At 45.7% G+C, this 25,047-nt stretch overlaps 1 protein-coding gene across 1 annotated transcript in view; it reads left to right on the top strand.

The window, feature by feature from the left end:
* Window positions 1–25,047, top strand: part of DIS3L2 (DIS3 like 3'-5' exoribonuclease 2) — a 394,844-nt gene that overhangs the window by 334,233 nt on the left and 35,564 nt on the right. The window contains exon 14 of the mRNA XM_012652208.1: window positions 21,115–21,194. Within this exon, the coding sequence (XP_012507662.1) occupies window positions 21,115–21,194 (80 nt within the window). The remainder of the gene's footprint in view (window positions 1–21,114; window positions 21,195–25,047) is intronic.

Raw genomic sequence — 25,047 nt, 5'->3', positions numbered from 1 at the left:
GCGTGGACCCTGGGTCAGACTGCCTGGGTTCTCTGATCCTGTCACTCAGCTGCCTGACTTTAACTCTTCTGTGCCTCAGCTTCCTCATCAGTAAAATGGAGATCGTCATAGTACCTGTGTTATGGGGATATTATTAGGAATGAGTTGTACCCATAAAACACTTAAGAACAGTATCTGACACATAGCAAACACCCGACAGGTATTAGCTGTATGGCCAGATGCTGAGAAAGGCCCATTTCTGTCTTCACAGAAGAGCTACCTCTAACACAGAGAAGACCATGGTAAAGATTCCAGCGCAAGGCTGTGGCATCAGCAGCCATGGCCTGGGGAGTTCACCTCCTTTGTGGTGCTTCAGATTGGTGTGGAGGGCGGGGGAGGATTTGAAATGAAAATGCAGGCCGGAAGGAGCGTCGCTGCCTGCGCTCCACGGGGAAGCACAGCAGTCTGGTTCCGCTGGGTATGTGGAGGGAGCCGGTAATAAGGGGTCAGACTGAGGCCTGGTGGTACTGGCTTCATTAACGCGGGTAAGATTTGTGAGCAAGGACGGGAAGGCGATGCACTTTTGCACATCACACTCCAAGTCAGGCAAATATAAGCTGAGAAATATTGCACTGTGCACTCCCAATGTTGTTACGGTTACAGTGTTTCCAGCTTCTGCTGTGATAAATAATACTGTAATAAATATTCTTATGCATAAAATTTAAAAATCATTTTTAATTATTTCCTTAGGAATTCATTCTTAAAATTACTGGATTGAAGGAAATTAACTTTTTCTGGGCTACTTTTCTCTTTTTTATTACCTCTTACTATATTATTATAAATATAATACATGTTTGTCTTATAAAAATTTAGAAATTAACAAGTAAATAAAAAATACCCATTGATCACCTAGTATTAATAATAACATTTGTCTATATATCCTAAAGAGTGTACATTTTTAGAGCTTTTGACTTTTAGATTACAGTCATGTGTCACTTAATGACAGGGATACATTCTGAGAAATGCATCCTTAGTTTCATCATGGTGTGAACATTATCGAGTGTACTTACACAAACCTAGGTGGTCTAGCCTGTACACACCGAGGCTATGATAAGCCTATTGCTCCTAGGCTACAAACCTGTACGGCATGTTACTATATTGAACACTGTAGGCAATTATAGAACAATGCTAAGTATTTGTGTATCTGAACATAGAAAAAGTACAGTAAAAATACGGTACTATAATCTTATGGGACCACCATCAGATATGGTGTCCATAATTGACCAAAACTTTGTTATGTGACACATGACTATATTTTCCAGAAAGGTTAGACTAATTTAGGCTTTTCCCAGAAGGGAACAATAGTGCATTATCACTGCTTCTCACCAAATTCAGAGTTTGTAGATTTTATTTAATCTTTGTTAATATGATAGGTTAGATACTGTGTTTTATTGCTGTTTTGACTTGCATTTGTTTTCCTGCTTGTGGGCTCGATCAACTCTTCAGTCTTTTCTTTGCCATTTCTATGAAAGGGCAGATTTTATATACTATCACTAAAATCTCGTAACACCTTAAGCATTAGACCCGCCAGCCACATTTAGCCAGATTCACTTTTTCCCCTACTAAGATAAATTATGTACAGTACAATTTACCCTTCTTAGTGTACTCTTCTGCAGGCTACACATACAGTCATGAAACCACAATGAAGATACAGAACTGTTGCATCACCCAAGAAAATTCCTGTGTGCCTCTCTGTAGTTAGCCCCTCTTCCCTACCCTCAGCCCTTGGCAACCAATAACCTGTTTTCTGTCTCTGGAGTTTTGGCTTTTCCAGAATGTCATACAAATGGAGTCATTCAGTTGGTAACATTTTGAGTGTAGCTTCTTTCACTTATCATGAAAATGCATTGAGGTTTATCCACGTTGTGTGTATCAGCAGTCATTCTTTTCGTTTCAGAGGCGTATCCTGTTGTTTACATGTACCACAGTTTGTCCATTTACCAGCTGAAGGACATTTGAGTTGTTTCCAGCATTTGACAATATGAACAATGCTACCTTTGCCTACAGGCTTTTGTATGGCCAAGTTTTCATTTCACTTGGGTGAATACCTAGGAGTAGGATTGCTGGGTTATATGGTAAGTATATATTTAACTTTATAAAAAACTGCCAGACAGTTTTCCATAGTGGCCTTACCGCTTTGCACTCTCACTAGCAGTGTGAGAGTTCTACTTCTTACTTGGTATTGTCAGTTTTTTGTTTGTTATGCTTTTTAGCCATGCTAGTAGGTATGTAGTGGTATTTCATTGTGGTCTTAACTTTAGTTTACCTAATGACTAGTGATGTTGAGCATCTGTTCATGTGCATATTTGCCGTCTGCATATCTTCTTTGGTGAAGCATCTGTTCATATCTCTTGCCCATTTGTTAATTGGGTTGTTTGGTTTCTTAGTACTGAGTTTTGAGAGTTCTTTTTATATTTTAGATACAAATCCTTTACCAAGTATGTGATTTGTAAATATTTTCTCCTAGTCTTTGGCTTGTCTTTTTATAGTCTTATCTCTTCATTCTTTCTGGCTTGTCTTTTCATCCTCCTTTAAGTTTTTCATTTTGATGAAGTCCAATTTATCAAATTTTTCTTTTATGGATTGTGCTTTTGGTGTCATATCTAAGAAATTTTTGATGAACCCGAGGTCACAAAGATTTCCTCCTATGTTTTCTTCTGGAAGTTTTGTAATTTTATATTTGCATTTAGTTTCTCCGTTCTTTTTTAAACACGTATTTCCCAAGCACTGAATTTTCTTTTTGAAAACACTTCCAGCAACAGAGAGACACACCTGAGCAGATGTGGGATGGAGTGAGTCTGGGAGCCTTGCCAGACATGGTCCCTCCAAGAGCCACCGGAAAAGGAGGTGTATACCTCGGAAGTTGCCGTAGGAGTGGCTTTTTAAACACACACCAGGCCTCTCTGGTTTAAGACTGGGCATTGAACTGAAGATTGTATCTTTTGAAAGGAGGTACAGGATGATAAGAGAAAAACCTCTAAACTTTACAGATAAATCCTTCTCACTGTTGCACAAAGTTGGAATGGTGAATGGTGCCAGACACAGGACTTTGCCGATTACACGCAAACACCCATGTCAGTGACTCACCCAATCATGCTTTAATCTCGTAACTGAGAGGCTTTTAAAAATTATAGTCAACAAGGCAGCTTGCTAGTTGTGACTGCCCTTGGAATTGGGTTTTCCTCAGAACAGCTGGAGTGTAATGTGGTGGGAAGAAAGCCTGGTGTGGGTGAGAGGCCAAGGACTGCTTGCCTGGGAAGGATGTGCAGCTAATGTTTGATAGAAATCTGTGAAATGACCAACCCCAGCCAAGCTAAGTAGAGGCCTGCCATCTTTCATCCGTGGGAAAATACATTGCAGCCAAAGTGTCCAGAAAACAGCATTGATAATTGGCTTTGTGTCAGTCACTGCAAGACAGATAAGACACAGCCCTGTCTTCAAGAAACCCATGGCCCAGGCCGGGCACGGTGGCTCACGCCTGTAATCCTAGCACTCTGGGAGGCCGAGGAGGGCGGATTGTTTGAGCTCAGGAGTTCGAGACCAGCCTGAGCAAGAGCGAGACCCCGTCTCTACTAAAAATAGAAAGAAATTTGCTGGACAACTAAAAATACATAGAAAAAATTAGCCGGGCATGATGGCGCATGCCTGTAGTCCCAGCTACTCGGGAGGCTGAGGCAGGAGGATTGCTTGAGCCCAGGAGTTTGAGGTTGCTGTGAGCTAGGCTGACGCCACAGCACTCTAGCCCGGGCAACAAAGTAAGACTCTGTCTAAAAAATAAAAGAAAAGAAAAGAAAAGGAAAAAAAAGAAACCCATGGCCCAGAGTGTGATCCAAGCTAGGTTAGAAGAGCCGGCAAAAGATTCCTATAAAGGAGGGCAGTCGAGAACAGGTTGGAAATGGCTTATCCAAGAATGTACCAGGCAGAGCATTGCAGTGGTTTGGTATGTTCTGGAATGTGCAGGCCGTTGGCATGGCTGTGTCATAGGAAGGGCTCACAGTGGTAGTGGAAGATGCTATTGGAGATGTAACCAGGGCTGATCTGGAGGAAATTGTTTGCTCTGCCTTGAAATATGAATGTTTTCTTGAATTCTACTTGGTACTGTTGAAGCATTTTATGTACAGGAGTGATGGGATAGGACCTTCTTTTTAGGAAGACCTTCTTGGCAGCTCTGTAGAGAAAGAGTTGGAAGAGGCAAAGGCGTGGACACCAAGGAGCCAGCGAGATGGCTGCAGCGGTCATGCAGGCGAGCCTCCAGCCTGAGACCCACAGCTGACAGGAAGGCAGGGTGAGGGAGGCACTGAGGAGGTGGAATTAGAGCCAAGGAGGGGGCATCTGGATACTCCTGGATTTCTGACTGGGAAGCTGGGCAGATATAGCACCACGCAGGAGCACCACTACCACTGGGGAAGAAGAGCAGGCATCAGCTGGGGACCCTCCAAACTTGAGGTTCATTAAGCCATCAGTTAAAAAGACTCAAGAGGTGGCCCGGCCCAGATGTGTGGTGCTCCCCGCCTGCCCTGCCACAGGCCACTGCCTCTGCTGGAGTTAAAGAAACGTTCATGGAAGCATCAGGATCGCTCGTACCTCCCAAAGTACAGCAAGAGGAGGACTAGCATGCAATGTGAAGTCCTGGTGGTGAGGCCGAGGGGAGCCACACAGGCACTTAGGAGCAGTGAGCGGCACACCATGAGAGCCTCCCTCACCCCACTGCAAGCCCAGATGCTTGCTTGGAACTAGGGGAAACAGCCATCACTCCTCCTTGCTTGCACCCCTCCCTCCTTACCTCCTGCTCTCTCTCTTCCCAGCTGAGACCTTCTCATTTATTAAAAAAAAAAAAAAAGTGAATTCACTCCCAGTCCTTTTGAAACCCAACATGTCAGTGATAGATGAGAGCGTATTCTATAACTTCAAAGGAGAAAAATTGAGTGAGTGAATGAGGGCCAGGGGAGTTGAAAAGTCCAAGGAACAGGAGACACATGGGGTGACCCCGCCATCAGGAGGAGTGCCCTCCATCCCACCCCTGCTGGTGCCATGCAGAGGCTCAGACAATGCCACTTTCAATAAATCATGAAGGATCCTGAATGCCCCGTTTTGTCCTGTTTTCAATGGGCCTTGGGCACATTGCTTAGACATAGCCAGCCATTTGTGCTGGGTTCCCAGCTACTCAAAGGCTTGAAGTCGAGTGCTCTCTCAACTGTATAATGGAGTCTTTGCATATGTGGTTTTTGGGGAGATTTTTTCAGATTTCCATAGCTTGTCATAGTAAAGGTGACCTCATGGGTAGTGCAGGCCATTGTCCCCTTCTCACATGCAGCCTTTGAGTGAGGCTGAGCTTTGTGGAGTACCCACGCAGCACCTAATTCAATCACACATCTGACCCCTGCCTCTCTTTGGCACTGGCCCCTTCTCTGTGCTTAGTGTGCTGCTGGGGGCCTCCGCACAAACCCGGCTGCTCTAGAGGCACTCTGCAGCTAAGCAGAGAGCACTTGGCCATCTTCCCCACTTGCAGAATTCTAGGCCCCTAGTGCATCTGGCATGGTGATGGCTGCTTATTCTTACGAGGCTGCGCACACGAAGATGTTGGAAGTGCCTTTTAAGAGTCCCCAGGTTGTTTCCACATTGGAGTTTTGGGAAGAAGTGGGAAGAATAACCTGAGGTCGTTTAGGGGCTGGTGTGGTCATTTCCTTAATTGTCTGTAACCATTAAGAGCCTTATTTTCTATAAAGTAGCAAGAGGCGTCCTTGGCTTTTCATTAATAATAACAAACAGCTAGAATTTATTGAGAGGCTGCTGTTTGCCAAGTGCTTCCACATGTTACCTCATTTAATCCTTAAGCCTTATACCCATTTTTATAGATGGAGAAACTGAGACTTGTACCAAAGTAACTTGTCAAAAATCACATAGCTAGAAGTGGCAGAACTAGGATAGAAAGTTATTCTGCTTAATTTTTCATTTCTCTTGGTGGATATTGATGTTGTTTTTATATTCTTCTACAGACTTAAAAAATGGATCAACTCCTGATGTTAGGATAATTTTGAAGAGCCATTTAAAATACTGTGTGATTCCATTTAGATAATATTCTCAAAATGACAGAATTATAGAGAAGAAGAACAGATGGGTGGTGGCCAGTAGTTAGGGATGGTGGAGGAGAGGAAGGTGGCCCAAGGGAGACCTTTGTAGGAAGGGGGACAGTCTGCATCTAGATTTCTGTGGCAGTTACATGAATAATCTACACATATGACCAAAATGGCATAAAATTAGACCCACATTGTTCCATTGTCATTTCCCTGGGTTTGATATCATACTGTACGTTAAGATGTAACCTTTGGTAGAAATTGGGTGCTGGGTACATGGAACCTCTCTGTACTATCTTTGCAATTTCTGTGAATCTACAATTGTCTCAGAATAAGAAATGTTTCTTTTTTTAATTCCTCTGTATGGGACACCAGCATTGCCCCTGAGAAATAGCCGGATCTCAGCTATCAGAAAGCAATCCACATCACACAGCTACAAGCACCCTAGGAGGGGGGCACAAACTAGAAGAGGGTCTAGATTTTCATGTCTGTCGGATGTCAGCTGAGGCTCTTTTTTCTTATGGAAGAGTCACAGCCCCTGGGTTCAAGTCCTAGAGCTGCAATTGTGTGACCCAGAGCAAGTGTCTCTCTCTACCCGTGTGAGCCCCCCAGTTCCCAGCTGCACCCACTCCATGAGGCTGTCAGGAGAATCCTGGAAAAGAACATATTGATGTGCTTAGCCCCATTTTAGATACTGTCATCAATATCACTTTACCTATTCCCAAGGTCTAACCTCCACTTTGTAGTCAGACCAGTCTCTTACATATTCATGGAACACTGAATATTCATTCTTATTTCCCTGGTTTTGGTCATTTTTTCCATCAACAATTATCCATTGAACACCTACTTTGCCAAAGACCCCGGAAGGTACTAGGGATATAGTGATGGGGAGCATCCATGTGGTCTCTGTCCCAGGAGAGCTAAAGGTCTCCTGGAATCTTCCATATCTGGAATCTCTCCCACCTGCATCTTTCAAATCTGTGCTGTCCTGCCAGACTCATCTCAGGCCTCATCTGCACTATGCAGGCCACTCTACCAGATCCTTCTCTGCGCCTCCATGGGGCTGGCACAGTACTGAGCACCCCAGAGACAATACTCAACAAGTGATTGCTTACAGAATTGTGAAATAGAGAGCCAGAAGGAACCTTAGACAATAGCTTTTTGAGGCTTTCATTTTACAGATGAAGTCATGGATGGGGCCCATGACCTAAATAACAGAAATTGGCTATATGAGTCCCCAATCGATTTTTTTGATAGAATAAGAATAGTTCCTGTATTGATCTTAGTTTTTGTTGTTTTTTATTTATTCCTGATATCCAGTGTTTTGACTAGCTGACTAACAGTTCCTCTTTTGGCCTTTTGCAACCCCTCACAGTGAGAATCCCTTGGCTCTAGTTCTGGTCTTACTACTACCTTGCTGTGTGACTGAGCCATGTCAACCAGAGGGCAGGTTCGTTGAAATGAAAAGGTGGGGCCATCTCATCTCTCTCTTTCTCGCTTGTTCTCCCTTGAGTGGGGTTACCTAGCACCTCCAGTCTCTAAGCTTGACACTGCCACTGGCAAGCGCACCCAGTGTTCCCTTCCTCCAGTCCAGCCTTTCCACCTACAACTGGGTGGCTCAGTCTGCTCCGCCTCTCACTAAGGTTGCTTGTCTTAAATTTGAGTGGGCACAAGGAGGCCCCCACCTTATTCTTCAGTGATGCCTCTGCTAGTGAGCCTTGAGAAGGGTGACATTCTGAATGTCATTTGCTGTCCTGTGTCTGTTAGGATCTAGAGGAAGAGAGAGGTAAATTGTTGGAGCTCCCAGACTCCAACATGGTGCCCCTGTCTTTGGAAAAGGAAATAGCAAACATGGCCCAGTAGGAAGTGCCCAGACTTTAGAGTCATATGAGTTTGGGTTCCATTTCCAGGTTGGCCAAGTATTGCCTGACCTTGGGTGGGCAAGTGACTTAATCCCTCTGAGCCTCAGTTTCCTCACCTTTAAAATAGGAACAGTAGCACCTGGCACAGTATCTGGTTGAATGTGGAACCTGTAATTCCTGCTGTTTATTGCAGGGCCCTGCATCCCCTTAGTTTAAAGCCTTATTTGGTAAAGACTTTGTGGGGGATCATAAAGAGTAATCAATTGGATTTCCCCACTGGAACTTACAGTCTAATTGGGACAATATGATAATTAAATACACAGCTAGAGAGACATGTTCCAACTTGAGAATAAATGAGAAGAATCAGACCATGATAGAAGCAATTTTCTTGTATCCGGACTGTCAGAAGCCAGCCTTCTGCCATGCTCTGACAGGTGTGGCCTCGTCCTTCCCCAACCAGAGATTAGTGGACAAGTTGTTACTGGTGCTGAAGTGCTGGGCACCTTCCATGTTGGGATACATCTGCCAACCCAGCAGGGCCTTGGAAGGTTTTCTCTGAGAGTGAGTTTCATCTGGAAGCATAGGGCCTCCCTGACATTGCTGCAGTCTGAAGCAGCCCTGGAACTAGCATCACCAGGGAATAAAATCAGGGCTGTCCTGTGATAGAAGACCCCATGTCAGCACAGCCACAGGAGAGCAGTGGGGCATCCAAGGGGCTGCCTAGGCAGATGGCAAGGCTTTGAGGCATTGCATCATCTCACTGCGGCTCTGGTGAGTCCTGCAGATAGAGAGTGGTTTCCCAAGTATCGCTCAGGTGAAGAAAGTGGACCCTATTATGGTGGAAATTCCTCAAGTGTTAGAGTGATCACATTTGGAAATGTTGAGTCCCTATCAGCTTGTTCCAGAATATCATGTTTTTAATTTTGATCTCAACTCATTATCAGGAATTCCCTCAGACCTTACTACTTCAGTAACATCACTGAGTGTTTGCTGCAGCCAGGCACTGTTCTAATGTGTCTTTTGACGTTTAATTTTCACAGCAACTCTGTGTAGTAGATAGTGTTATTATGTCCTTTTCACATAGGTGGGAACTGAGGAACAGAGAGACAAAATGACTTGAGATTCCATAGCTGACAGGAAATGAAGCCAGGATTCAAAACCAGATGGCCTGAAGAGGCAGTACTCTTTACGTCTTTGTGGAATGGCCTCTTATGGTTGGTTGTTTTCATAGGTACCTGTGTTCACAAGCAGAACAAGTTCCTTCCTCATGTCATAAGGCCTGTGCCCCAGGCAGGAAAGTGAAAGCAAAAACATCACAAACTCTTTGGCATTCTAGAAAGAAAACTTGTCTAATGGGCAGAAAGTTAGACTAGAGGATCTAGACTGGACTAGAAAGTTAGACTTTGAGAGCCTCTGACTATCCCCTGAGCTGCAGCTCCAGATCCCCTAGAGAGATTAGATATGGGGGTTAAAGGGAAAACACATTTCTGCTTAATGAGAATGTTCTCCTAAGATTGTTGTGTGACTTATTTTTTAACATTTAAATTATGTCTCGTTTCTTAAGTGATTTTCAACTATGTGAGATTACCTAAGGATTCTTTATAACCAAAGCTAATTTTTCACAGTTAGCATGACAAATAGAAAGTTTATTCATTTTCCTTCTTAATGGATCCTGGCCCTTCCTGATTACCCTTCATTTGGTCTTTGCATTTCATCTTAACTGTAATCTTTTCTTAGTACTTTCTTGAAACTTCACAATACCCATGTGTTCTTTGGGGTGGTTTTGGTTTTGGTTTGGTTGTTTTGTTTTGTTTCGTTTGAGACACGATCTCACTCTGTGGCCCAGGCAGTGGCATCATCATAGCTGTCAAACTCCTGGGCTCAAGCGATCCTCCCGCCTCTGCCTCCCAAGGAGCTGAGACTACAAGCACGCACCACCACACCTGGCTAATTTTTCTATTTTGTGTACAGATGGGGTCTCACCGTGTTGCTAGGGCTGGTCATGAAAATTCTTTGGTTTTTACCACAATTAGAACAGCATCTCTTAGATTGATGTGTTGTTCTGTAAAGGAACGGGCTATCTAAGACAAAAGTCATTATCTTGGATGGGAATAAGAGCCTCGGGTAACCCCAAGTCCAGGCCGATAGGTGTCGCTTCCAGGTAATTCTGAGCAATCCATTAAGCAATGTCAGGTCAACGGGTATTTTGTGGCTGGATGGTGGTAGAGAGTGACTCTTTTGCTAGGAGGTGCAGCTAAGGTCCCTGCTTCAGGTTGAAGCCAGATTGCAGGAGCAGGAGAGTAGGTGGTAGGGGAGGGGGATAGATTGGCTGCCCCAGGACCGGAAGGGACCTGAGATGACAATGTTGTCCCAGAATATTGTGAGATATTTGGCTTTTACTGGGAGGAAAGAAACAGAATTAGCATGAAATCAAGTCATGAACTTTGACGACTGCTCTTTGCTGCATGAGACAGCCTTACGCAGGAAAACGCTTCACTGCCACCTGAGTCTCATTAAAACATCTGAAGATGTGAGCATTAATTCTTCTGAACTCTCAGAGCTTCTCCTCTAACCAGTATAGCAAGGGCTTGTTACGGGTACTTTCTTCCAGTAAACCTAGAAAGTATCTCACATTCATCCATAAAACATACCACAAGGACAACCTTAGAGGAACCCAGCTCCATTTTACAGGTGAAAAGTCTAAGGCCATCAGAACCCCACCACCACTCTGGAGACTGGGAGAGAACAGCGACAAGGCCAGAGCTGCTGGCTCCCCGCTTGGGATTATATTATATAACTCCTGACTCCTCAAGTCCCTGGAAACTGAGGCCAATTCCCTGGAAGATCATTCTGTTCTCTCCTGTTTTTTCAAGAATAGAGCCAGCTTGATCACTGGCTCTGAGGATTGTATGGGAATGTCCTGTTTTCTTTCTTCCATGAAATGAATGCCTACCATCGTGATCATTGTTTTAACAGGTTGTATTCAAACTTGTCTGGACCTCATATTTTTATATATGTTTAGCTTATATTTTGAAGAACTTTGCCTCATTTACATAAGGTAAAATTCTATTTCTAAAAAGAATTTGAGAGGGCTTACAACAAAGGAAATAAACAGAAATGAATATAATAGAAAGACAGAAAATCAGAATCAAGGAAGGGAGGTGGAAGGAATATGACATCTAGAAGGATGAGCACAGTTCCTGTGACTGGACATCATGTTTTCTTTTTGTAAAATTATTTTTTATTTTATTTTTTTCCCACTGACAAGCATGTAGACCATTAGGCATCATATTTTCTGATTTCGATATCAGAAAGGCAGTAGTCCTACTTGGAAGAGAGGGGAGAGATTTTATAAGGTTATTTCTTATAACAAACCTCATTAAAAGTTGAGGGATATTTTTCTTAGCACCTATAAGCAGTTTCTCACATGAGGCTTGATATTGGGGCCACTGTGTTACAGTGGAAAGCTTTTGCATTTATGGCAAATGAAGAAAGAGATTTTGTTTTATTTTATCTATCTGTCTATCTATTTAGAGACAGGGTCTCTCTCACGCTGGCTAGGCTGTGGTAGCGTCATCATAGCTCACTGCAACCTCAAACTTTTTGGCTTAAGCAATACTCTTGCTTCAGCCTTCCAAGTAGCTGGTCCTACGGGCATGTGCCACCACACCCACCCAGCTAATTTTTCTGTTTCTTGTAGAGACGAGGTCTCGTTCTTGCTCTGCCGATCTTGAACTCCTCACCTCAAGCAATCCTCCTGCCTCAGCCTCCCAAAGTACTAGGATTACAGGTGTGAGCCACTGTTCCTGGCCTAAGAAAGAGATTTGATAAGGCTATTTCTTAAGAGAAACTTTGGTAAAAATAGAGGCACGTTATTAAAACACCCTTGAGGAAGGCTAGTGTACTAGAGAGTGCAAGCTATATGGTCCATGTAGTAACTTGGCCAAAACTCGGTTTTGATTCAAGGGTACAGCATAGAACATCTCCTGAGTGAGTGGATAGCCTACCACGCTGGCTGCTTCTGACCCATTTCCCTTCTCTTCACTGAGTGTGTCATCAAAGCCATACAGCAGCCCCTCTGAAGTGGGAGGCTTCAACAAGGTCCGAAGCACGGGTACTCACCACTACTGGGGGCAAGACCGCAGCTTTAGAAAGCAAATAGGTAGGGGGCAGAATTGATATATTTTACATACAAGGAAACCTAGACAACAGATGCACAACCATTTTCTTGCATTTGGAGGGGCCATATGTAGTGCCCTGCAGTCAACAGTGACACTTTTCCCGTGGAAGCAGCTTTGGGTGACTCCAGCCCCTGGGCCTGGGGCCCCGGAGCTCGGAGCAGAAGTGGTTTGATATGGTAATGTTCCACCATAGTCACCCTCTTCATCCATGAAAATCCTCAAAAATGCTCCAGTTTTGAGTAGGATAAGCAGGTGGCACCCTCTCTGCAATCTGTCTGCATGTGGTCATCATGCTTTGTATTCACTGCTCTCATATTGCTCAGGAAATTGAGAGGCAAAAACATGGTCCAGCCCAGTGACTGTATAAAGCCTGATCAGGAAGCTGCTCAGGCAAAGGTGCTCCTGTTTTTCTAAAGAAGCTCCGCTCTGCTGGGCTCACCTAGCAATGAAGGCAGAAGGTCGCGTGGGATGCAGTGAGCACAGCTCTTCTACCCTGGTCTTGCTGCTGAGCAGTGAAGCAGCCCTCAGAAAAGGCGGTGGCATGACCCGTGGTCATGAGAGCTGCACCAGGCCCTTCTCTCCTGGGACTGGCTCCTTCCTAATGACCAGCTTTCCCTGAGGGTTGACCAGAGCTCTGGAGACAGACTTCTTCTCAGCAAGTGAAACCTCAGCATTGAAGAATCCTTGTCCTGTCATTTTTAACTTTAATGAGAATAGAACAAGCCTCTGGAACAAGGTGCAGCGGAGTCAGGAGAAGTGGCCTTAAGTGAAAACACAGCCGCAGGGTTTACAGACGGCACTGCAGGGAGGCGTCATCCAGTGGGAGCGGCCAGCCTCGCTCTAGACTTTCCAACGCTAATGAATCGGGAACTCCATGCTGAACAGGGTTTAGTTAGGTGGGTCCCCGTGCCAGCAGATGGATGTATTTTTCTTGAAAGACCAAGGTGCCAGAAATCTCCATGATTACGTTACTGGAGCAAGGTTCTTTTTTGTGGTTTGTGAAGTTGAGCGTCAGGACTGCAGGATTCTCTTGCTCTTTCTCACTCTTATTTTTTCCAGGTCAGAACCAGAGCTTGGGGTGGGGAGGAAAATCCTGCTGAATGAGCAAGTTCTTTCTTAAAAAGCTCTCTCCAAGTCCAAAAAGACTTCAGTGGACTTAGGAGAAAGAAATTTAATACATTGCCGTAGAATCGTTGTTAACCAAGTTAAAGCAAAGGCCACAGCATCTTTGTCTTATAAAAGAAAGCAAAGAGGAGATGGAAAAAAGAAATGATGCTTAGGAAATCCAAACCAAACAGTGAAGACTAAAGAAGAAAAACTCAAGATCACCTCTGAGAATGTGGAGATTTCCTTCTAATCAGATTTTTAAATTACAAAACCAAGACTCTAGAAGTAACTTTTCTATTCTTTTTAAGTATACTGTAAACGGCATACCTGAAATGTTTGACCTGTGGTAGGATTTGCCACTTTCGGCTTAAGGAAGAGTTGGACACTCTGCAAGACCCAGTGGACTGTGAGGGGAAGAGTCAACCATGGAGAGGCTGGAGGCTTCCCAGGATGGTCCTTGACCTGCGTTTGAACCTTAGTCCTAATAACTAGCAGATTGAAGCAAACTCAACAGGCCTCCCGGAGAACCCGTGTTGGTTTGACCTGGAGCAATCCTGGCCAAAGAACTAACACTCTACTTTCACCAGTGACCTCTCTCATTGCACCCGTGTGAGAGGCGTACTGAGCTGGGCTCCTGGGTCCCCTGCTTGGTCATGGAGCAGCCTGCAGAAAAGTCTGAACTGCTCTGCCCTGCTGGGGCTGCAAGTACCTTCCAGGAGATATGCAGAGAGAGACTCAGTTGCCCAGAGGTCATCTTAGAGCCATTGTGGATAAAACCAGATATTCCTGAACTTTTTAATGCACTTTTTGCTCTTCTGAGGTCAAGCTAGGACTTTTCAAAAGCACCAGAAGCTCTGAGTTGGTGTCTTCCTTAACTGATGGAGTTTAGTGCCCAGTGGCCTGTGCATACTGTTCTCCAAGTGTGGCTGTTTGAGAAAGCTGACTGTGCACCTGAGCTGATTGAAGACTGACTTACCCCCAGCCCAGGAGATGACCTGGCACACTTGCTTAGCCACCCTTTCCTGTCCCATCTCATCACTGTTTTTTTGGTTATTCTTACGAATGTAATCTGACCCACTGGATTCACTGGGCTGGGATCCAAAGTAAGGTCACGTGTCTTTTACTGGTACGTTAAATGACTCCTATCCTGCTCCCTGTACCTCCTGCTTAACCTGGGACATTCCTTCTTCTGCTAAGGTATCCCTGAAGTGTCATCCCCAAGCAGCAGTATCTGAGAACCCTGAGGAAGACTTGCATAGTCCTCAGTCACTCATTCTTATTGCTCACCTGTTGCCACCTTGTGGGAGGATGGCCCTGCTGTCTCCCTTGCCATCCCACCCAAACAGCCCAGAGGGACTGAAGGAGGGCCTCTTACAGGCCTAACAGCCCCAGCAGGACCTATACCGCATGTTCCCACAGTCTGGGGGGAGATTCTCCTCTCCCAAGAATCCTAGCCCTTCAACTCACCCTGGCCCCTAGAGCTCACCCACACACTTCCCTGGGGCCCACCCCTGGGGTAGGAGGCCTGGGGCAGAAGGGGTCCCAGCAGAAGTCTCAGGCTCTGGCTTCCACAGCCTGCCCTGCTCTGTGATCACAGCCTGAGCCCCAGAAAGTACAAGGCTTTTTCATTTGCTGCCCAAGGGAGACCAGCCTGTCCTTTGTCAGGATGAAAGCCATTCCTCTAACTGGATGCATCCAAAGGCCTCCGTCCTCTGCTGGTGGAGGCTGACAGAGCAGCCACGTTACTGTCTGTTGGGCCTTTCACTTCCTTCCCTCTTCACCCACTACCAGGAATGTTGTGTGTAGTTGGAACTGTCCCCTGGGGAAGCCCATTCCCAGGGATAGGGCTGGGTAGTGGTGGGCTCTTCTGCTTGATGTGGCAGTTGCCTTGGAAGGAGAACGACCTTGTAAAGTCTCAGGGCGGCTGCCATTCTTGCATGCTGACTTCCCGACTCAGCCGCTTGGGGTGTGGGTCCCCGCAGGCCCCGACTAGAGCCAGCGCACTGGCACGGCCTCTTTCCTTGCTGTGCCTGGTAGGTAGGAAATATCCAGTAACTATTGTTGAGGGAAGGACCTTGTGCTTCTGCTGGGGCACTGACAAGATGGGAATACCTGAACACCGAGAGCATTTGAGCCACTATGTGTTGCCTGGTGCCACAGTTACTGAGGGGGGCAGATGTGTGGCAGAATTTCTTCACTGAAGGCAAAGGAGGAGTGAAAAATGAAGAGATGAAATTGATCACCTGCTGTGGACAGTGATAAGGGCACTGAGTGCCCAGGATACCTAGTGAAGGTACCACCTGGAGCGAGGCCCTGCCTCCAGCATGCCAGAGGAGGGAAAGATGACAGCCACTTCCACAGAGGATGGACAGGCCGGAAGGGCTCTCCTGGAAGCAGGTGCAGCATGAGGAAGGGCACAGAGATCTGAGAGAGCGTGGCCTGGTCCAAACTCCTGCCCCGGGGAAGCACGGAGCCCTGCTGGGGTGGAGCAGTCCTTTAAGACTCCTGCTGTTTACCCAAAGGGCCTCCCTGGTTGGCACTCCCACCTCAGCACATGCCCACCCCTTCCATTTCTCTGTTACAGTCCACATTGATTCATGTGAGCAACCACCCTCCAGAGAACCTGGGCTGTGTTTAATTCACTTTTATATCTCCAACAGCAGGAAGCCATCGAAGGCACTTAAAGAAGGAATTGTCATCAGGTTTGTGTTTTAGAAAGATAACTCAGCTGTGGAGAGTGGATTAGGAGAGCAGAGCCGAGGGAGGGGGGAGACCTATAACAGGTCAGCGTCCTCACGAGAAACGATGAGCGCAAATGGCAAAGGGTGGCAGAGGGCCAGAGGCAGCGACCCTGCCTGCCCCGTCAAGGCTCTGGCACTACTCTTCCAACAGTCTATTGACTCTGCTTCCTCTGTGAGTGGACTTTGTTCGCAGGCTGGTGACTAGCTGGTTGCAGCAGTTCTGGCCCTTGCCCAGAGCTCTCAGCAAGCATCCTCACATACCTCACTGGCCTTGGTTGGGTCACACGTCCATTCTCGAACCATTTCCTGGGGCTAAGAAATGCCATGCACTTGGGTTTCTGATCAGTCACTGAAAGGCATATGGGATGACCTCGGAACTGTCAGGTCCAGCCCTGAGCTGGAGATTGGGTCTGCTTCCTGCTGGAGCCCCTGGACTGGGGAGTGGGTGGGTGTGTGAATAGCTGAAGAAAACTAGAGTATCATTAGGAAGGAGGAAGTGCCTGCAAGGTATGCATCCATCTCTGCTACGGGGGCCACCTGGACTCATTCTTTCATGTGTTGAACTTTGTACATGGTAGGCACCCACACGCACTCCTGCACACCTATGGGGACGTACTTTGTGGATTGCTTTATCTGAGAAACAGCATATCATCATCCTGGGTGAATTTCAAACCTCTCATGGAGGCTACCCCCACCCCCACCTTCAACTCTCCATTCCTTGGATTTTGAGGTTGGCCATCTCCAAGGCCAAACACACAGCCTGCTCTCTGACTACAACCTCCAGTCCCTGCAATTCCCTGACCCAGTGACTCCCACAACTCTTCTCCTAGACACCTATGAGACACCTAAGTGTCTGACCCAGTGACTCCCTGACCCAGTGACTCCCACAACTCCTCTCCTTGACACCTAGGTGACACCCACAGACACCTAAGAGGCCGGGCCAGTCCAGTGCTTAGTGACATGGACCACACTTCAGTTCTGCCACTTATGTGTTCATTTGGGCCAAATATTTAAACTCCTCTGTAACTTGTACACTGGATTTCCATTCCTGATCATCTCAGAGACCTGACTCCTCAGTTCTCTCTCTCTCTTATTTTGTCTTCCACACCTCCCTGCATAGTGCCTTCCTCCTGTCAGCATTTAAACAAGTCTCTGTCATTGCAGATATACTCCCTTCAATCCCACATCCTGTTACCTTTCCCATCCTGTTTCATTAATCTCACTTCTTCCCCACTACTGTCTGATTTGCTAAAAGAGTTGTATATACTCCTGATCCCCATTTCCTGGCTTTCTACTCATTTTTCAACCCGTCGCACCCTGATCTCTGCTCCTACCACTGCCCCCAAGAGTCTTTTCTGCTAAATCCAATGGATTCCTTGTTTGAGATACTTACTCTCTCTTACTTGACCTCTTGGAAGGATTTAATGCTGCTAACTGCTCCCTCCCCAAGACAAGCTCTCTCCTTGGCTCCTGTGAGGTAGCAACTCAATACTCCATGGCCACTCCTTCTCATTTCCATTACCCAGCTCTGAAATCTCGGTGTTTCAAAGGATTCAATCCACCACTCTCTTTTTATTCACTCAGTCTCTCTGGACAATCTCAGCTACTCTAGTAGTTTCAGTTCCATCTTACTTACCATCTGAAGTCTCCCAAATTTGTGCCTCCAGATGACAGTCTTGCTTATAAATGCTAGAGATGTACGTACAGCAGCCTACTGATCATCTCTGCTAGATGCCTCCACATACCCTAAAGTCAGCAATCCCAAACCGAACTCAAACTCTTCTCCCAAACCTGCTGTTCCTCCTTGTCAGGGTGAATAGCAGTACCACCTACCCTGCAGCCCAAGGCAGAGAATCTCGATTATTCTTTTTGACATGGGTAAGGTGGAAAGAGTGTGAATTTGGGTGAAATTCTAGTTCTAATCTAATGTGGTTTGGACAAATTACTTAACCTTTCTCAGCCTCAAGTTCCTCATCTATAAAAAGGAAATAGTAATACCTAATTCAGGTGGTGGTTATGACGATAAAGCACAGCGTTGGCTTGGTAGGCAGTCAGTAAACATGAATGCCCTCAGTCCCTGTCCTCTCTCTACCCTGCCCCATCACCACCGCCACGGAGTTGCCTTTTTGTCAAATTGGTGTGTACGTAGTTTCCTTACTTTGAGAACCCCCTGGCATTAAATTCCCCACAATTCCTTCATGGCTGAGGATTCCGGCTTCTATCTCATCACTTGTTTTTCACCTGGTCATGGGAGATCTAGAGTTGAGTGGGGGCTGGGAGGCAGAGTCCAGATGTCACTGTCACATGGCTAGATGTGTGTGTGGACTTTTGCATCCCATCAGTCTCGTCTCTTAGCTGTCTCCCAGCACTCCCCTCGCCACTGCTCTGCCCTAAGCCAGATGCTCATGGTCTCCTCGGGCCCCTGGGCAGCCTCCTGCCAGGCCTTCTCCAGGCTCTCCCACCTCAGCCCATTCTCTGCCTGACTTCAGAGTGGGTCTGTCTTCTGCCCTGAAACCCACTGTGGCTTCTTCTTTCTGACAGAGTGACGTCCACACACTCCGTGCAGCCTGCCTTGCCAGCTCAGCTCCCTTGCGTCCCCATACCAGCCCGGTGGCCCAGTCCTCTCTGACCCAAGGCCCCCTTGCAGAGGGGAGCAGGAAGTGTACTTGGATATTGGCTGAGAAGCTGACTGCTACACTTCTTGGGTCTAGTGGCTGGTAAGACAGGCATACAACACTCCACAAAGACCAGCTGTATTGAAAACAGGGACCAAAAGACACAGGAAACCCAGGGGACTTAGAATTCTGAAAGGAAGTGTGAATCACCAGCCATAAAATAAGGGGGAAAACACATTAACACATTAGTGTTTTATGCAGTATCAAAGTAATATATGCTTACTGTGAACAATTTGGAAAATGCAGAGAAAGTAAAACAGTTACCCGTAGCCTCTCACCTAGTGATAACCACTGTTGCCGTTTCCAAAGCTTTCCTTCTAATCTTCCTTCTGTACAGTCTCTGTTCTTTTGTAAATAGCTTTCATGGTATACTGTATAATCAAGTATGTGTCCTGCTTTATCTCATCTACCCCACATATTTTCTTGGGTTAGTAAAAACTCTTAATAAACAACGTAACAGCTGCCTGCTGTTCCATGCGTGACCATGGGGAAGTTTGTTTAACCTTCTGCTATTGCTGGACTTTTAGAGTCTTTCCAATAAATAATACTGAGGGCAACGTTCTGCAAATAAAACTTTTCCCCCTGCATTTCTGATAGTTTTCTAAGCTATAAATCCATAACTGGAATCACCGAGTCAAAGAATATGAAAATTTCTAAGCAATGCAGACTCTTGAACTGGACAAAGTGAATAAAGGCCTGACCTCAGAGGTAAAGAGGAAAGGGTAGTAATTCATAGATTTTTTTTTTTTAAATAATTTTTGGTTTAACGAAAGAAAAGGCCGAAAAAAACCAAACAGTGCTCTGTAGGGAAAACAGGCCTTTGACTTGAAGTTCCTGGCTTCATGATGGTAAAGAAGGGCTTGTTTCTGTTTTTATATTTTCGTCTGGGTCAGTAAAAGGACAAACCATTCCTATGAGGTCCTTTCCCACTAAGGAAGAGAAAAATCTTCCAGCGTCTAATGATGCAGATCATTAGCTGTGTTAACAGCCTTGCAGTTCAAAAAAATTTATAATAATGTATCCTCCTAATGTGCAGTTAATTTTAGTTAAAATTTCCCTGGTGATTTAAAAACTCAGTGAATTTGTAAATATAGTAATTGGCTCTGCATTTGGAAATGTTAAAGCTGCCATAACCAACTCAGCTCTAACAAGACACACTACTCTCTCTGAGCTCTGTAGGAGTTCTGCGCTCACCTTAACATTCCCCTCCAGAATCCAGGAAGAAACCAAGACTGTACCAGAGTTCCTGTGCCTGATCTTCTGTAATTGAAGAAAGTTAATGGATATCTCAGAGTTAACATGTCCAGTATCAAACTTTTGACTCCCTACCTGTCCCCAAATTCAGTCACCTGCCTGGTTGTTCAAATCAAAAGCTTTAACTGTCCTTGATTTCTTTCTTTCTGTCCTTGCCATTGCCAGCATCAAATCCATCAGCATATCCTGTTGATTCTGCTTCTAAAAACTTCTAAAATATATTTCAAATTGTCCATGTCTCTCCAACTTGCCTGCCCACCCTCCCTCCTGTTCCAGGCCTGTGGCCACTGCCTGACTCCTTAATGGCTGCCTCCTGCAGGCTCCTACTTCTGTTCTCTGCCCCAAGGTCTGCTGTGGTCTACCCTGTAGCCAGAGGGATCTTGCCGAAACAGAACTCTAATTGCCTCATCCACCCCTTCCTTTTCTTTCCTTTGCTTTTAAAGCCAGAAAGCTTTTAAAGCCAGTGTGGCCAGGAAGGCCCTGCATCTTCTGCCCAACCTTCCTCCCCAGTGTCACCACCTACCATGTCCCTGGATCTGTCAAGGTCCAGCTTCACCTGCAACTCTTCAGTTCCTGCAACTCCCGCCCTAGGACCTCTGTCTGTGTTGTGCTCTCTGCTGAGGAGAACCCTCTCCGCTCCCTCGCCCTCCCACCCACGCTCTAGGTAACCATCTCCTCCTGATTCAGGGAAGCCTTCCCTCAGCCCTGTTCTGTCTAGGTCAAGTTATTTACTTTCATAGAACCTTAAGGATTTTTTTTCTTGCTTCAGTGAACCTATTCTAATTTGGAGCTTTACCCACATATACATATTCACTGGTGTGGTTATTTGATTGCTGTCGTCCCCGTTAGACTCTAAGACCCATGAAGGAGGCCCCGCTCTGCTGCTGTCACTGTTCCTTCCCCCTCAGCTAGCTCAGGGGTAGCCCAAAGTAGGCATTTAATAAATGTATTGTTTGCATGCTGAGTGAACAAGTAGAGTCCTGGGAACGATCCTCTGACGACAGAGTCCCTGTACGGTGTAGGCTCTTCCCAGTGTGCAGGCTCAGGTTTTCCAAACACATTGGCTGGAGGGAGTGTGACTTTCCTTGAGTTTTTTTTTTTTCTTTTTTTTTCCATTTCAGCTGTTGGAATGAGTAGAGCGTGCTGCCTAAAACTTGTCTTTCTCTTCTCTCTTTATTCAGCTAAAGCTTGCTTTTACTCTGGACCATGAGACTGGATTGCCTCAAGGATGTCATATCTATGAGTACCGCGACAGTAACAAGTAAGCCACCCAGTGGGAAAGAGTGTCACCTCACGTGTTGTGCAGCAGTGGCACCTATGGGCTTTCTGACACTGGGCTTCCCTCGCTAAGGGGTTGTCAGGACGGGAATCACACTTTTTGCAACTGAACTAGAAAATAGCTGGCACAAAAATATTTCTTCCATTAGAGTTTCTGTGGCCGCACGTGTGCTCGGAGCACTTGTGCGGGAGTTGTGATGTGCTAGGAGTATGTTCCACAGCAGCCCTTCCTTTCCAGGCCCCAGCTGCCCTCTAGGCCCAGCCCCCGGGGTCCCCAGTCATGTGCTTGCTCATTTGATTCCCTGTGTGACTTTGACTTTTGGCACAGTTCTCTAATCACTGTCTGACTATACTTATGTTTCTTGTGATTGTCTACCTTGTGAATTTTATAGTTGGGAGATTTCTGGGTACTTACACAGATTTAAATTGACGGCCTTAGCCAGACACGGTGGCACACACCTGTGGTCCCAGCTACTCAGGAGGCTGAGGTGGGAGGATCACTTGAGCCCAGGAGTTTGAATCCAGCCTGGGCAACATAGTGAGACCCTGTCTCTGGAAAAAAAAAAAAAAAATTGGTGGCCTTGTTGGAAAGGTGACACCTGGCATAATTTTATAGCACCTCGTTTCTTCATCAAGACTGCCTCCTTGACTATGTATTTTTGTTTGTGAGACAGTGAAAATAGTGGTAAATGAGGCACAAGAAATGTGCCCTGATGATGACGATGACAATAATGATGATGATGGCTACTACCATAGCGCACCTGCTGTACGTCAGAGTACTGGGGACCTCACATTTGCCAATCCAGTTTAATCCTCATAACATCCCAAGGTGTGTTCTTTTATTATTGTTGCATTTGCAGAAGCTGAGGCCTAGGGAACTCACTCAAGGTAACTTGCCACAGCTGTGGGAAGCAGTCAACATTATCACGTGTAATCTGGGGAAAGAACAGATGGAAGACAATCATCCCAAGTCGCTATTCTTAGAAATCCCCGTCAGTAACAAGAGCAGTCTTAACCTGGACTTGAGGACAATGTATTCTGACCTCCTTGTTTAAATGTCTAAGCTACTTAATTTTATCCAGTGGAAGGAAACAAATAGACACATGCCAGTAGAACTGTATGTTACCTTCCAGAATAGAAACTCTTATCTTCCCCTAGAACTCTTGCTCTGTTATGGGTAGAAGATAGGTTACTGGGTGCCCTCATGACCAAATCTCCATTCAGATTACATTCGATGCATTATTATTATTCTATGTAATTTATCTTTAGGAGGATGCTGTAGTAAAGCTATTGTGTACCCCTAATTCCCAGCAAATTCATCATAGGAAAGATTAACCAAGTGTCCTGTAACACTAATTCTGGCCTGACTCTCTGCTCTTTGGAAAAAAGGTTGCAGAGTTTTTGTTCAGTGGGAGAAGGGCACTGGCTGTCCATCCTTTAAGTTCATGTCTTAGCCATGCAGGTGTCCCAATGCCAACAACTTAAGTTGTCTTCAGATATGAAAGGAGAAAATAATCTAGCTCTGTGTCTGTGTGTAGCTCCTAGCATATAATCAGAGCAAGCAATGTAAGAAGAGAATTTGGGGGTTGTAAATATAGCTAAGGTTTGGCTCCCAAAGCCCTGTCAAGAAAAGCATTTGTGTAGGAAATCAGATAGCCGCCACGATCTAGAAAAGTATGGCAATCAAATGCCTCAATGATGTAATCAAATGCCTCAATGACCCCTCTCCCTGACTCTCTCTTTTTTATCTTAGAGTCAGACTTGGGGTTCCCTCTCAATCCTTAGACAACTTTCTTAACCTCTCTGAGCCTCAAGTTTCTTCATTTGTTCAAAATAATGGGACTAACAGTACCTCTCTGGCAGGGCTGTCATGTTAAAGTGCATCACCACTGGCCGGGTAAATAGAGTGCTTACAGGAAGTGTTGGTGGCCTCTCCTCTCCCTTTCCTAGTGCCAGCAGGGCTGCAGCTAACAGTGTGTTGATTAGGGAAGAGGCTGGTGCACATGCCCCTGACAGCCCTCAGTTGTATGTGATGCTCTCTGTTCAAAGGCAGCCTCCTCTCCCCACCTGTGAATTGTGAAGTGAAGCGTGGAGGACCCCATGAGCCTGACAATGACTTCTCTTCCCAGGCTCTGCTCTGTGTTCCTCTGTTCCCTTTTAGGGTCATTTCCTCTAGAACGCCTGAATCCAAGTGTTGGTATACTAGTGGCATTTAGGAAATGAGGATATTCAGCCCAGGCCCTAAGGACCCCATGTTGTCTCAGGCCAAGTAATGTGAAGGCAACAGCACCAGGGAGATGAGAGTCTACGTGTGAAAGAAACTGGGTTGAATATGAGTTTGGTACAACTAATTATTGAAAAGACTACTCTTCTCTTCAGGGCATCCCCTGCAGTATAATTTGTAATCATTTTAATATTCATCTCTGATTGCCAGATTCACTGTGTCAGCAAAAAAAGTTCTTCTGAGTAAGTGCTGAGGCTGTTGGACAGTTCTCCCAAATAGTCTTTCCTTTCAAATGGAATGCGCTGGAAAATGGGTACTCTGCTTTTGTATTCCCTGCACTCTCTGATCAGCTTCCTTCCTTAGAACATCCCGGTAGCCCTGATCCTTTGCTCTATGTCGTCCTGTTGTCCTTCTACATAAAGAGGCTAATCTCTGCCTCCGGGCTCCAGGGAGGACAGGCCCTGGGACTTGTCCATCTTTGATGGGACTTGGACCTTGTCTCTTCTTGGGCTAGAAACACAACTCTCAGGTAAACATTTTTAAAGCCCTGAGGTCATTAGAGAGAGAGAAGCCATCCTATTGTGCCTTGGGTTATGTTAGTAAATCTCTCTACCCCTAATTATTCTGTCACCCTCCCCAAAGCTGTTCAAATCTGCATCTAAGACATGTGAGACCTCACTCCCCGCTACACACAACAGATACCACCAGTCACTACCCGTGGACCCAAGGACCACCTTCTTTTTTTCTCTGTTGCAGAAAACTTTGCCTACCTTTAGTATTAAATCCAGTAAATCAAGGACTAATTGAGTCATTTTTCTCAAATTAACGTTTGGCGATCTCTTCATGGGGCAAGGAACAAGGCCTAGAAGAGTCAATAAGTGATTCATGAGAATTCAGTTAAACATTTTTTAAGTCCCTGCTCTATACAATGTGTTGTGCTAGACCCTAGGGGGAGCAAAGAGAAATTAGACCCGGTTCGTGCCCTCAAGGGGTTTGTATTAGTAGCAAAATACACTGCAGCACCTCTGGGGTGACGTGCGCTGTCGCGGTGGGAAGAACTGAGTGCTGTGGAGGTAACAATGAGGAAAGTGACTGCTTCTGACTGGAGCGACTGTGTGGATGCCGGCGACCTTCACAGACGAAGGACTTGTCCAGAAGGTTACCTTCTCTCTGTCTCCACTGCCACCCTCCTCCTCAGAGGGGAGGAGAACCACGGCACTACCGGGCAAGCTGTCCTCTCCGCCGTCAGCTGGGGACCTCCAGTCTCTCCTCTCTGCAGCCTCGGCGCGCTTTGCATTAATATGTCTTTTCATTCTGGCTGCTTTTGAGACCTTATTTTTGTCTTTAGTGTTCTACAGTTTTACTACATTATGTCTGAGTCCTTTCATCTTTATTTTATACTGTTTAGGACTCAGTTCTCATTTAGAAATTCTTATCTGTTATCTCTTCGATTCTGTCCTTCTGAAACTTCTGTTGGAAACCCACCATCTTATTTCATCTTTCCTCTCTTTTTTCCATCTCTTTACTGCCAGTGCCGCGTTCTAGGAAACTTCCTCAAAAGTGTCTGAGTTTAATCTGCTTGTAGCAGTTTGTAACGTGCTGTTTAATATCC

The sequence above is a fragment of the Propithecus coquereli genome, unplaced genomic scaffold (assembly GCF_000956105.1).
Source record: "Propithecus coquereli isolate 6110/MARCELLA unplaced genomic scaffold, Pcoq_1.0 Scaffold383, whole genome shotgun sequence".
Classification (NCBI taxonomy): domain Eukaryota; kingdom Metazoa; phylum Chordata; class Mammalia; order Primates; family Indriidae; genus Propithecus; species Propithecus coquereli.
The sequence above is the reverse complement of the archived record's forward strand: the minus strand, read 5'-3'. Positions and strand labels throughout refer to the sequence as shown.